At 39.5% G+C, this 14,459-nt stretch overlaps 1 protein-coding gene across 1 annotated transcript in view; it reads left to right on the forward strand.

Moving 5' to 3' along the window:
* Positions 1 to 14,459, forward strand: part of VPS13B (vacuolar protein sorting 13 homolog B) — a 425,975-nt gene that overhangs the window by 71,538 nt on the left and 339,978 nt on the right. Inside the window, exon 17 of the mRNA XM_080909429.1 lies at positions 18 to 199. Within this exon, the coding sequence (XP_080765555.1) occupies positions 18 to 199 (182 nt within the window). The remainder of the gene's footprint in view (positions 1 to 17; positions 200 to 14,459) is intronic.

Raw genomic sequence — 14,459 nt, forward strand, 5'->3', positions numbered from 1 at the left:
TTTACTTCCACGTATAGGAACCAAGGATCTCAGACCGTTGTAACCGAGGGCATTTTTGAGCTTCCAAATCTCACAGTTCAGGCCACGAGAGCACAGACAGTCCTGCTGCAAGCCATATATCAGAGTTGGTCTCACGTGGGAAATGTCAGCTCTTCAACAGTAAATGAAGCTCTGATGAATGAAGTCTTCCACATGACAGGTAAGAGCACACTTTTCCTCATAAGGACATCCGTTGTAATGACTGACACCCAAATCCCTGTGTGGTCAACTTGAGGACTAGTCCTGTGACAGTAGATACTTACTTGATTAATATTTATTTATACCACGTTTTCTCAAACCACTTATCATTTCCTGGGCATCTAGAGTGGTCCTCAGTGCACGTCAGTGTGCTGCTGTCTGGTCAGTGCTGGTAGGCCATTTGTACCCAGAGGTTTATCCTTTCCTTTTGGAGTTTCTGGTTTATTAAAATATTAGTTTTCAAAATATTCTTTAATGATCTTTACATTTCATTTATATCTGTGGTGATGTACCCCATTCTCTAATATTTGACTTCTCTTCCTACTTTGGCTAAGGGTTTGCTAATCTTTCTTATTTTTTTAAATTATATTTTAACTATTTTTTCTGTTTGTTATTTCTTTTCATTCTGTGAGTTTGGGTTTGGGCTGCTTTTGTATTTCTAAGACTTTAGTTGCATGGCTATGCTAATTGTGTTCTTTCTGATTTAAGCCTAATCATTCACGTCCATAAAAGTCTCTGCAGACCACCTTTGCTGCTTAAGTCGAATTTTCATTTGACTGTAGGATATTCTGTTTCTTCTGTGATCATTACAGGGACATACTTGTCATCCACAGTCAATGCTTCCGTTTCCATCAAGTTTTTCAGGTTCTTTCTATTTACATTATTCAGTTACGATACAATAAAGGTCCTAAATTTATTTTAGTATTTTTGTGTTGATCAGTATTTGCTCTTTTGGCCTAACTGTGATATGTTTTAGAGCGTTTCACAGGCTGTCTGGTATAAAGTTAATTCTGGTTAGATTTCTGTGAGGAGGAGTAGGGTGGGGGACTGTCATTCACTGAGTTGATGGCACCACATGGTGGTAGATAGGATGTGTGTTTGCGCTTTGTTCTTTCTAGGCCTCACAGTGGCATCCCACTTCTGTCACCTGGGTGTAGGGACTACATGTGCACAGCCACAGTCACGGAAGCCATACTTTTATGGGATTGGCCTTTCCTACTCACCGCCTAAAGGGCCTGCATGTAAACTTCACAGCCTAATTAAGGAAGTTTTGGGCTCTCTTGCCAGGCAGTGGGGGCACAGCTTTAATCCCAGCACTCAGGAGGTAGAGGCAGGAAGAATCTTGAGTAGGAGGCCAGCTTAGCCTACAGAGTGAGTTTCGGGACAGCTAGCACTGCACAGATAAACTGTGTCATGAAAACTAACCAACCAACCAACCAACCAACCAACCAACCAACCAACCAACCAACCAACCAACCAGCCAGCCAGCCAGCCAGCCAGCCAGCCAGCCAGCCAACCACAGTTTCTGCCTTCTCAGTACCTCATAAAGGGGATTAAAGTCCAGCCCTTCAGGCCTTGTAGAACACACTGAAACCACATGCAGGCTTCAGCTAAGTTTGCATGCTTGCTCTGTAACCTCATTTTGTTCCAAGGCCTTTAAAAATTTATTATTTGTTTTACTTTGAGATTATTCTATAATTATGTCATTTCTCTCATCTTTTTTTCATTCCAAACTCTCCCACAAACCCTTCTTGTTTTTTTTTTCAATTTTTCATGAATTGTTAAAGCTGTCTGTGTATGTACACATAGTCTGTGTAATCTTGTATGTGTATGTGTGTGTGTATATGTGTGTGTGTGTGTGTTTACAGGGCTATGTGGGTTTGGATAATCAGTTGGTGGGCTCTTCTGAGTTGAGAGGTTGGCTGAGGCCATTCATAGGCATAGAGTTTTATAGATACGATCCTGAAAGTATTTGTTTTTCACATTTTATTTCAAGTGATACTCTCACTGGAGGTCATATTTGCTTGACTATCTTTCTGCCTACACTATTCATGAAAAATTAAAATTCTGTTTTTTTGTGAATTAGCTAAAATAGCCTAAAATTGTTAGTAAACTAGAGGTACTGATTTTCTTTTATAATGTCTCAACTTTTCTAATCAAATTTACTTTCTCTTTCTCTTCATGAATTTATAAAATCAACTGTAACATAAAAATATTTCAGAAATTATTCTAAATTTTCATCCTTAAGCATTAAAGAAATGTCTTAGACAGATGCCAGCAATTGGGTGTTTGCAGCCTGTTGTGTCACGAGGCCTCAGTTTAGTGGAACTAATGTTCAGAGACTGGGGGTCGGGCGGGTTGTGTTGTTAGAAAACCTTATATTTCAAAGGGCTTGAGGAGATGAAGTGATTTAAAACGCTTAAAATAGGTGAAGGACAACTTATCTAAAATATATTTTTAAAGCTAATTTTCCAAGTGGACAGTATCTATAAAATTGTGCACCACAGTTTCTTGCTGAAGATCCTGGGTGTTAAGTTTTAGCATTTTACACTCTGGCTTGTGAGTACTGTCAGTACACAAGGTTTTGTTAGCCTTGGCTTAGTACAGTAGTTGATACAGGAGTTTCTTTTGCTTTAAAGCGAGTTTTAAATTACTGCAGTCACAAGGATGTTGCATGGAGGTCACTACAGTCTGGAGAACGTTTTCCGTCCGGCAGTTGGCTCTGTGCCACTTGTCCCGTCTCCCTTTGCCTCTGCTTTGGTCACCAGTACTATTTTCATCGAGTCCTCCCTAATCATCACCGCCTCGTTCTTGTTGAGACTTCATTGTTTACTAATATTCCACCTACATTTGCTTATTTCTCATGTCAGAAAGGCTTTTCCTTTATTTCTTTTCTCGCTTCCATTCCTTCTGCTCTGTTTCTAAAGACAGATTTCTTTTACCATGCAAGTAACCTTTTCAGTATATCTTAATATATTCCTAGCTTTGTATTTATAACTATAATAAACTTTAAAATACTACCCAAAAGAACCGTGTGTGTGTGTGTGTGTGTGTGTGTGTGTGTGAGAGAGAGAGAGAGAGAGAGAGAGAGAGAGAGAGAGAGAGAGAGAGAGAGAGACAGACAGACAGACAGACAGACAGACAGAGAGACAGAGAGAGAAAGGGAGAGAGAGGTATATTTACCTAACCTTTCACTTCTTTCAGCTATAGTCAGCCGTAGTCAGAGACTTATCTAGTGCTTGGCTGTTTGGATTTTTCTACTCTTGAAGTTCAGTAGCAGTGAATTCGTGAAACCACTTTGGCTCCTGGCAGGTCTTGCAAGTGCCACACCCACTGTAGAGCTCTCTGGATTCATGAATGAAAGACAGACAGACAGACAGACACATACACACACACACACACACACACACACACACACACACACACACACACACACAATATTTGATATGCCTTGATGAGCCCAATGGCTGAACACTTCTAAACCTCCCTGAGGCTATCAAACATATTCCGAAGTTAACATCTTTTAAAATGTATATTTCATCTCTGCTACCCCAGATCCCTGGGGCCACTATCCCAGATTCTCACATGCAGGTGGGCCTTCAAGGTTCATCTTTCTCTTTATTATCTATTGAAGCCAGCTGCAGGCAGGGTCTCTCTAGAAGCGTGGTTTTTGGGAGTCAAAATAATACAAAGTATTAGAACCAATTCCCAACATAATTCACATAGATAGAACCTATAAAACATGTATGTGACTAAGTTCTTAGCATAACATTTTAAAGTACCTGTTATATAGAATGTGCCATTTCTGAATCTATTTTGTATTGCTGTAACAAAATACTTTTTTTTAGGTTCATTAGAGTTTAAAGAGGTTGATTTTGTTCACAAATTTGGCTAGAGGTTTCAGTATGGAATGTGTGTTCTGCTCACTCTGTTGAGGACCCTTCTGGGTGTCACAGGCTGTAGAGGTAGAAGAGAACTTGGCCAGCACAGCAGAAGCAAGCCTGCGTGGCCTTAGTGAGTATTAACTGCTCTTGTAAGAACCGACTGCTCCTGAAGTCAGTGGCACCTCTTTCCTGTGAGCTACTTACACTCTGATCTCTGTTCCTTTCTCTTTTATGTGTAAGTGTTTTACCTGGATGTATTTAAGTTCCATATGCGTGCCTGTTCTATATGAGCCTGTGCCTGAGGTGGGCAGAACAGGGAGTTTGATTCCTGGAGCTAGAGTCTCAGGTAGTTTTGAGCTGCAGAACCTGGGCTGTGGTCCTCCGCTCTGCTCCCAACCCCCAGGTATTTCCTTAGCTCCCAGTTTCCATTTCCTACTGGTCTCGCCACTTTAACAGTGCCATACTAGGGACTGCTTCCAGCGTGTGAAGCTTGGGGGAACACACTCGAGCATGCTGCCTGTGAGTGTAGAAAAGGGAGGCACTGTGTGTGTGCATTTCACGCTTTCTGTGCATCAGTTGGTAGACATTTGAGTGTTAATCTTGTTGAGCTATTGTGATGACTATTCCTATAGTTCATGTGAATACATGCTGTCATTTCTCTAGATACTCCATATTTTTTAACAGTAGAATTGCTGCATCATATTTATCTGTATTTAATTTTTTGAGGAACTGCCACACTTTCTCAGTATCTATACTACTCTTCAGTCCTATATGCATTGTGATGGTGTGCCCATCTCCATATGTCTGCCATATGCATTGTGATGGTGTGCCCATCTCTGTATGTCTGCCATATATTTATGCTCTATCCAGCGATATGGGTGTAAAGTGGTATATTTGAGGTGTTGATTTTTTTTTTGTTCTATGGATAACGCTGTTGAACATATTTTTTATGACTGTATTCGCTCCTTTTATATATATATATATATATATATATATATATATATATATATATATATATCCAATTGAAAAAGTCTGTGTCATTTGCTTTTTAAAAATGTATACTATCTTTTTGTTTTGAATTGTGTAAACTCCTTATAAAATTTTGATTACAATTTCCTCATGGCTTTCAGACATTTCGAGTTCCATTTTTCATTTGAGTTTTGCTGACTTTTTCTCTAATTTCTCATTATCTTCAAACACATCTTTACAGTGTTCTTTATTATTATTTAGAAATGATATGATTCTTCTTTTCTACTGTTTGTGCTTCTTGGTCATCATTAATTTTAGTGCTTTTGTTTTTTCAAACTTTTAAAATAACATAGACATATTTCTCGTCCTATACTGCTCACCTTAACCGTTAAGACAAACGGTTTGAATTGAGTTCATTTAGACTCATTTTCCCTCTTTTTCTTCTTCATTTCCTATGTGCTCATTGTGTTAGTTCTACTGGGAAGTAAGAAGATATGTGCGTGTGGGTACAACGTGTCTGTGTGATAAGTGCATGTGGGGAAAGATGTCATATGAGGTTTGTGTGTGCATGTGGGGTTGGTGTGTGCATGTGGGGTTTGTGTGTGCATGTGGGGTTGGTGTGTGCATGTGGGGTTGGTGCATATTGGGTATATGCATGCCTCAGCCCTGTCCTGCTAGAAGAACCTGAGTTTTTATAGCCTTTGGAAAGTTTATTTACTATTGAGTTACAGTTTTACTATTTGATGAACTTTAAGTTGTAATTTATTAGTAGGTTTTAAAATCAACTTTACTGTCTAAAACTAAGTTTGAAAAAGGTAGGATAGAATTCAGTGGAATATATATATATATATATATATATATATATATATATATATATATATATTAAGCAAAATATTGGGTTTGCTGTTTTTAAATATAAAAGGTACACATTGTTTCTAAATAAAGTTAATGCTCTGTGTTTAGGTAGGAATATAGGTATAATTTTATATAGTTGCTTCTTCAGTATTTCAGTTTTAGAAACTAAAAATCATGTCTGGACAACAAAGAGGAGAAAATTTAGTGTCTTCTAAGGAAAGAAAATGAAGGCATTTTTTACAGTAATCAGTATACTGCTTTTGGAATTCTATAATTCTTCACATTGAAAATGCAGTGTTAATTTTTTGCCCCTTTAGAAAATGGACAGTGTTCAGTCACCATTAAAATTTATGCATATATGTAAATATTTCTGTAATTAATCATTTCCAACAAAAGCTGTTCATTTTTTAAATTGATACCTAAATATACATGAGTCTGTGAGAATTTCAGACAATGAAGAGAGACCAGTACTAAGTTGTGAGATAAAACAAATCATCATATCATTAAAGGAAACAGATACAAAACAGTTAAGTTTTATATACATTGTTTATAGTAGAAAATTAGGAAAATGAACAGAAAGAGTTCTCATGGTGGTATAGAGTTATTTCACAGCTTTACTGATTTTTTTTTTATTTCACTTAAAAAGGATACCCGTTTAGCTAATTTTCTTTCCATCTTAGTAACTGAAGGTCTTAGGTCTTGTCTGTATAATGTAATACTGGATTTTTGCTTTTCCTTTGGTCATAGAATGTGCAGCAGCGGATTGGGTAGTGCTCCTTCTGTCTCTATTCTGTGGGAGAGTTTGAAGAGGATTGGTCTTAGGTCTTCTTAGAAAGTTTGATAGTATTCTAAACTAATTCAGGTTTTTAATGACCACTTATATTTCTTTAGGGCTTAGACTGTTTAGACAGTTTATTTGATCCTGATTTAACTTTGGTATCTGTCTAGAAAATGGTCCATTTCCTCCAGATTTTCCAGTTTTGTTGAGTATAGGCTTTTGTAATAGGATTTGTAATAGGATTCCTCAGTTTCTATTGTTATGTCTCCCTTTTCATTTCTGATTTTGTTAATTTGGATACTGTCTCTCTGCCTTTTGGTTAGTCTGACTAAGGGTTTATCTTTATCTATCTTACTGATTTTTCTCTAAGAACCAGCTCCTTGTTTGGTTGATTCTTTGTATAGTTTTTTTTTTTTTTTTTTTTTTTTAAGTTGATTTCAACTCTGAGTTTGTTTAGTTCCTGCTGTCTACTCCTCTTGTGTATTTTTTGCCTCTTTTTGTTCTAGAGCTTTCTGGTGTGTTGTCAGTCTGTTAGTGTATGCTCTCTGTATTGTCGTTTGGAGGCGCTCAGAGCTCTGAGTGTTCCTCTTAGCACTGCCTTCATTGTGTCCCATAAGTTTGGGTACATTGTGCCTTCATTTCCATTAAATTATAAAATTTCAAATTCAAATGGACACACTATTTCTTTTTCTAAAAAATGATGTCTTAATGTTAAAACACAAATCTACTTTCCAGAGAGTAACTGTGAAAGTATCTTACTCAAGTTTTCATCTGGGATACCCAGCAGACACAGCCAGGCCTCCGCCTTGGCTGGAGTCAGCAGGAAGGACCAAGAGGAACGCAGAGGGAAGTGAAGATTAGTGAAGAGTTGACTCATCAGCATAGCTCAGCTAGCTCCATAAGCAAGCCAAGCTCAGCCTCCATCTTGTTACTGTGTGTCCCTCGAATCATATTTATACTAAGTTTCACCTGCCCTCCATGGGTCTTGCCTCCCCATGAGGGTCTCAGCTGACATCGCTGCCGGTCAGCCGAACAGGCGGAAGCAGCAGGAACCTGCCACACGCCAGCAGAAGTTTTTGGTGCATCTGTGTGGAGTCCTGACTCCTGCAGCTCAGTGTCCTGCGGACCAGCACACACTTGTTGGCAGTGGATCCCTTGCTAACGCGCTTGCTCTGCAGAACATTCTGTCTCCTGTGTCTGCTTCAGCTACGTGTTCCTTACGTGTGTGCCCCAGCACAACACCAAAGAACCCTTAAGTTTCCACCTCACATTTTCTCAGTGCCGTGGATTGCAACGGGGGGTGCTGCAACACACACATGCATGTGTGCCAGTGCAGGGGGATGACTGCAGTAAGAAACCCGCTGTTCACCTAGTCTGTAAGTGTTTCCTGTAGTGAGCCGCACCGTGTGAGCAGTGCGTACAGACTTTACATGGACAGTCTGAGTTGGCCTACCTATCTTAGGATGACATGTCTTCTACATTCATCCACTTGGCTTCTTACCAGTAATATTCCTGGCAAGTTATAGACCTACAGGTGGGAAAATTCATACTCAAAGTGATTTAGTGCTTTTTTCCTCCAAATTATTACATCATATTTATTAGCTAAGTCAGTTTTTAAAGTAAGATCTTTGGATCTTTCTATTACTAGTTTCCTGTTGTAAGAGACCTGAAGTAATAGGTAAAGATTAACATCTAGTAACACATTAGAGATTGTTCAGTGAAAATCTAAGGAATCCTTGAAGCTTATTTGAAATGTAAATTAAAAACAATGTATTAGAGTTGTAAAATTTGTGATTAATTTGTATTATTAATTAGAATTATTATTTTATGTAGGTTTGTTGTTTCTTTATATGAGTACAACACTGCAGCTGTCTTCAGACACACCAGAAGAGGGCATCGGATCCCATTACAAGATGGTTGTGAGCCACATCCAGCCACATGTGGGTGCTGGAAATTTAGGTCAGGGTCTGGAAGAGTAGTCAGTGCTCTAACCACTGAGCAATCTCTCCAGCCCATGTTCTTAAATGTTTTTGAGAGTCACCAAAACAGAACTATTAATTCTTGCCTTTTTTACCCCAGAATATAAAATACAAAGTTATATTTAAATTTGGTTTGCTTTTGGAAAGAAGAACTTCTAATTTCTCTCTACTCAAATTGATAATTATTTTGTTGACTTCTCAGTTTCACTGGTCTGATATTTGCGGGGAGATAATTGACAGATTTTAAAAAGTAATCATCAAGTGGACACACAATTTCTCCTTCAAGTGATGTCTTAATGTTAAAACACAAATCTACTTTCCAGAAAGTAACTGTGAAAGTATTTTATGCAAGGCTTCATATGGTATACTGTAATGGATGAATAATAAATTTTACCTCATAAAAAGGAAATTCAATAATACAGTAGCTTTCTCAGCTCAGTAGCATCTGGTCTATTCTCTCGAGAGCCAATATTTTCCAACTCATTAGGATCATGTCATTCTGCATGTCGTCAACATGGACGTAGCCAAGCTACCTTTACTTACACAACCGCCAAGCTGTTAAATAGGTCTCTTGTGGAGTGAAGTCAAATGTTCCTCTTACTTTCCTTCTGTCTTCGAAGAGAGGAAGAAATATACACACTGTAACATTTAAACATCTGGTTTAAAACCACATCAGTGTAACTCTGAGCAAATTTACAGATTTGGTATTCTTCCCAGGTGTGCATATAAAAAGGATTTTGGAGTTATTGAATGCTCTTTAACCACTCAGGAAAGGACTGTGGGATAGTGAGGCCTCTTTTTTCCGTTTCTTTCTTTTCAAACTTCTTTCTCTGCCCCCAAATCTGAAAACACAGCTTAAATGTTCTAAAGTACATATTTTAGAGTTACTTAGAAAATATCTTGTTGTATAGCAACACTGGCTATGGATATTTGTTTATGTAATGATAACAATGAATTGGGTCTTATTTATGTTCCAATAAAAAAAGAGGACTTATTTTGTTGTGCCTTCTTCCTCTTTGTTGTCTTTCTGAGTGGGCCAGGTTCGTGTGTGGCCCTTTCTCACCTCTGCAGTGCTTACGGAACAGACGCTGGTTATCACGTAACAGGCACCAAGCCGCTCTGCACTAAAACTTCTCAATACTTAAATCTAAGCACAAAGAGATTATGTTTTGCACATTTTTGCAGTATTTATTCATTTAGTGTGTTTGCCCATGTGTTACATATGTAGTCTACATCTATAGATTGCATGTGTGTGAGCACAGGGTGCACGTATGCATTCAGAGTCCACAAAGGACTGCAGAGTCTTTCCCCATCATTCACTGACTTGACGAGGTGTCGCAGTGAGTCTGGAACCTGTGTGTCTGCACACTTCAGTAGTTAGTTAGAAGCATGGACCATGACCAGCTTTTTGTTTGTGCAGTGTTTGAACTGGGGACTCAAACTCAAGTTCCTGTGCTTTCGGAGCAGGGCTCTGGGCCATAGAGGGTCTCTTCAGAATCAAGTTTTCTGACTGTTGAAGTGTTTTTTACTGGTTACTTTGCTGCTGCTGTGAAAAAACACCATAGCTAAGGCAGCGTACAGAAGGCATATGAAAATCATTCGTGGTGAAGATGCTTGTGAAGTGACAGGTATGGAGGCCAGATAAAAGCCGACACCTTGGACTGCAGCTGAAGCAGAGGGATGAGCTGGAAGCAGAGCTTTTGTCCTCAGAGTCACTTCCAGTGACTCACGGACTCCAGCAGGGTTCACCCCAGCCCCTTCCCAACCGCACCACCACTGGGAACCTTAAAATACGACACACACACACACTGCATACATACATGCACACACAGTTAAGTATGTAGTGTACACACATTTGTAATATAAAGGCTTCCATTTGTCTGGGCACTGAGAAATCATTTATCAGACTTGTAGTCATCACTAAGAAATGATTATTAACAAATAACTTATAGAGCTTATGAACTAGTTGTCCATGTTAGTAAGTTATGCTGTAACTTTTCTATTGTATTTTCTTCTAGATATTTGATATGTTTCTAAAGTGTTACCTCTTCGGCCAAGAATGGCTTTGTGTGTGTGTGTACATGTGTGTTTGTGTGTGTGTGTGTGTGCACGCACATGTGTGTGCTCCCTCTTCATCATGAAAAGGAACTAGATGAACGCAAAAGTGTATGGTTTTTGTCTTCAGTATGATTTGTTAGTCTTATAGAAAATCTTTTGTAAATGTTCTGAGCATATCTGGATGTTGGTAATGATGTGACTGCAGAGGAATGTGTTAAATTTGTTAGGAAACACTTTTCTTTTGCCTATGAAGCTGAACCTGTCTTTATTGAGTATTTGTTTATTAACTTCAGCTGCACTTGTCAGTTCTAGTCACCTAATAAACTTGAAAGTATGCACTGTGTCATATCTTAGTTGTAGGGACAGTTAGTTAACCGTGAAAAGACCAAGTGTGAGTAACGTTGCACAATGGCTATCTGCACGTTCTCACCACTGTGCGCTGAAGTACATCATTGTGTTTCTGATGACACATCACAAAGTAGACAGCCTCAAACAGCAGCAGCTATCTTCTTATCTTCTTGGAGGTCACATGTCCAATCTCAGAGCATTGGGAGACTGTTGATTTCACCACGGAGAGCCCTTATCTTACCCCTTGGTGTCTGTCAAGCGTTGCTGCTTCTTGGTTTGCAGCTGTCTCTCTAAGCATTTGATAATTGCTTTCTCTCTTCCCCTCTTCCTCCTCTTTCCCCTTCCCTCTTCCTCCTTGCCTTCTTCCTCTTTATGTTCTCCCCATCCCTCCTCTTTCTGTCTTCCTCTTTCCTCCTCCCCATTCTCCTTTCCTCCTCTTCTTTCTCCTCCTTCCCTGCCCTTTTCCTCTTCCCCCTTTAGCCTCTATGCCCCCAATGTTCTCTTTTATGTATCGGTCTCTTTTTCTATAAGGACAGGAGTTGATTAATGTGAAAGTCTTTCTGTAGTGAAGACATGCTTGGAGGGATGGGCCCAAGGCATCTCTTCATTTAGCATGCACAGAAGACAGGACGGGAAGGCTCTGGCAGCGATGCTGCGCACATCTGAGTGCAATCTTGAAGGTGTTTGCCCTCTTCTTTCAAACTCATGCATACCTCTGGCTGGAATCTTGCCCACGGCTTGTATGTCTTCCAGAGTGAAGTCAGAGTGAACCTCTGGTAGAACTAAGGAGAAAGGACTGGGTCCTCCATCTTCCCAGGGTAGGAATGTCCTTCTGTGTTGGTACATCTGGGTCTTTGGTGTTCATTACTTCTAGTGGACTTCTTATCAAAGCTGGATTACAGAATGGGGCATTAGGTGTGATCTGCGTCGTTTGTGGGCATCACAGTGGAAGCAGTTTTACTCTTGACCCTGTAGTGGCACCTATGCATGTCATCAGCAGCTTTTAGATTCATGGCTTCGTCCCAGAGAGCAGGGAGAAGGGAAAGAGGAAAGACACAAGCTGCTCTATAGAGACGTTCTGAGTGTATTTCACTTATCTTTCTTTTACCAGCCACAATGCTGCAACTAATTGTGCAGTGTTTCTGCCAGGCAGCAAGACGAAAAGTGGTGGTTCAGTATGAATTATATTGTTATTAGTATAAAATCTCAACATAACTCAATTCGTCCTATCAGTCAGAAAATGGAGGCAAATAAAGTTCCCAGCTGCTGCCGTCCCAGAGACAGCTTACAGGCAGTCACCTCTAAAACTACAGGTCTTGGTGATGTTGTAATGTTTAAAGAAAAACCAACAAAATGTTCTTTAGTTTTTGTCCTCTTTCCCTTTCTCTCTCTCTGTCTGTCTCTGTCAACCCCCCCCTCCCTTTCCCCAGCCAGTTCATGCACTTATTTAAAGGGTCCTCCTTGCTACCTTCCCTCTTGCTGTAGGTGTGCTGGGATATGGGATCACATATATGCTCTGCCTCTCTGATTCATCTGGACTTACAGGGACTGGGTCTCTGTTCCACATATTGTGTGGTTAGTGCTTTACCTACTGTGCTAAATCACCAGGCCCTCTTTTTGTATCATTCTCAGAACTCCACCCCCTCCACTTCCCCTAAGTATTTGCTTTTTCCAGTTAGGGAGGGTAAATATTTTTAACTAGATGCCTTGAAAAGAGTTAGAATTCAATGAGTAAAACAAGGGGGAAAGAGTATTGGGTACACAGCTTTTGGTTCTGTTATTTAGAATAGAGTATTTAAAATAATAGAGTTTTAAAAAAGTACTGAATGCCTAATGGAACAAATCAGGTACCATACGTGCGTCTTGTCTGCGGAACTGCCTTCTGGTCTTAGACTCACCTCTGTTTCAGATTTCTGTATAGTTCTTTTGCCTGTCATGTATTTTCTCTGTTGGGATATTTGTACTCATCCTTTGTGTGTGTGCTTGTTTACTTGAGAGGAGGTATTGCCATGTAACACTGCTGGTTATACAGAGCAGCTGGTCTCAGAACTGGAGCCTCCCTCCTGCTGCAGCCTGGCCCACCTCCCTTCCTCAGTGTCTGCTTCCCGCCTCTCATAGGTCAGTTTCCGTCGTCTGCTGAGTTTAATTAACAGTTACACAAAGGATGAATGGAGGAATGGATACTAAGTACTGGTGTGGGGAGGTGGATGGGGCCTGAGGAAAGAGAGGATGACAGATTAAAGTTTGTATTTACAGAACTATTTATTCATTAACTCAGAATTGTCGACCATCTGGACCACTTGCCCCATGTGATTTTTTTGAGCACTTAATATGTAGCTGGTCTGAGGTAAGGAAAAGCAAAACAACAGCAACACCTCCTCAGCAATAATGTTTTAGATGGGTCTGGGTTAGTAAAATGTCAATGATTTTACTTCTCCATATTTAATCTATGTGATAGAGACTTCTAGACTATGTCGGTGGCTGCAGAACAATTGTATTGTGTGTAGCATTTACTTAAAAGTGAAGCGATAGAGCTAGAACCGTCCCACCCCGTGGGGATCAGCAGCCTGCCTGCAGAGAGCCGAGCACCCAGGAGCGCTCACTCCTAACCCACAGGAGAGGCAAGCTCCAGTCAGAGAACAACATGGCAACATTAGAACCCAGTTCTTCTGCCCTAACAAGAAGTGGATGTCCCAACACACCAGAAAAACAAGATTTGGACTTAAAACCATACCTCATGATGAAGACTCTAAAAGTGCATGAATAATAAAATCTCCTAATTATATATACATATATATATATATATAATTATAAATAATATATATCTCCCTTATATAAGTACAGGAGAACACAGGTAAACAAGTAGAAGCCCTTAAAGCAGAAACACACAAAACACGAAAATCCTTTAGAGGAGGAAACCATGAGCAAACAGGTGAAGGAATTGAACAAAACCATCCAGGATCTAAAAGTGGAAATAGAAACAATAAAGAAATCACAAAGGGAGACAAGCCTGGAGATAGAAAACCTAGGAAAGAGATCAGGAGTCATAGATGGAAGCATCACCAACAGAATCCAAGAGATGGAAGAGAGAATCTCAGAGGTAGAAGATAGCATCGAAAATATTGACAAAACAGTCACAAAAAATGCAAAAACCAACCAACCAAACAAACAAACAAAAAACAAAGCTCATAACACAAAACATCCAGGAAATTCAGGACACAGTGAGAAGAACAAACCTGAGGATAATGGGTGTAGAAGAACATGAAGACTTCAAACTGAAAGGCCCACTAAATATCTTCAACAAAATTATAGAAGAAAACTTTCTAACCTAAAGAAAGAGCTAACCATGAACATACAGGAAGCCCATAGAACTTCAAATAGATTGGACCAGAAAAGAAATTCTTCTCGACACTTAATAGTCAAAACACCAAATGTTCAAAGCAAAGAATATTAAAAGCAGTAAGGGAAGAAAAAGAACTCAAGAGCAATTTTGCTCATGAACATCAATTCAAAAATACTCAAGAAAGTTCTTGCAAACCAAATTGAAGAACACATCAAAATGATCACTCA

The sequence above is a fragment of the Micromys minutus genome (genome assembly GCF_963924665.1).
Source record: "Micromys minutus genome assembly, chromosome: 33".
NCBI lineage: Eukaryota > Metazoa > Chordata > Mammalia > Rodentia > Muridae > Micromys > Micromys minutus.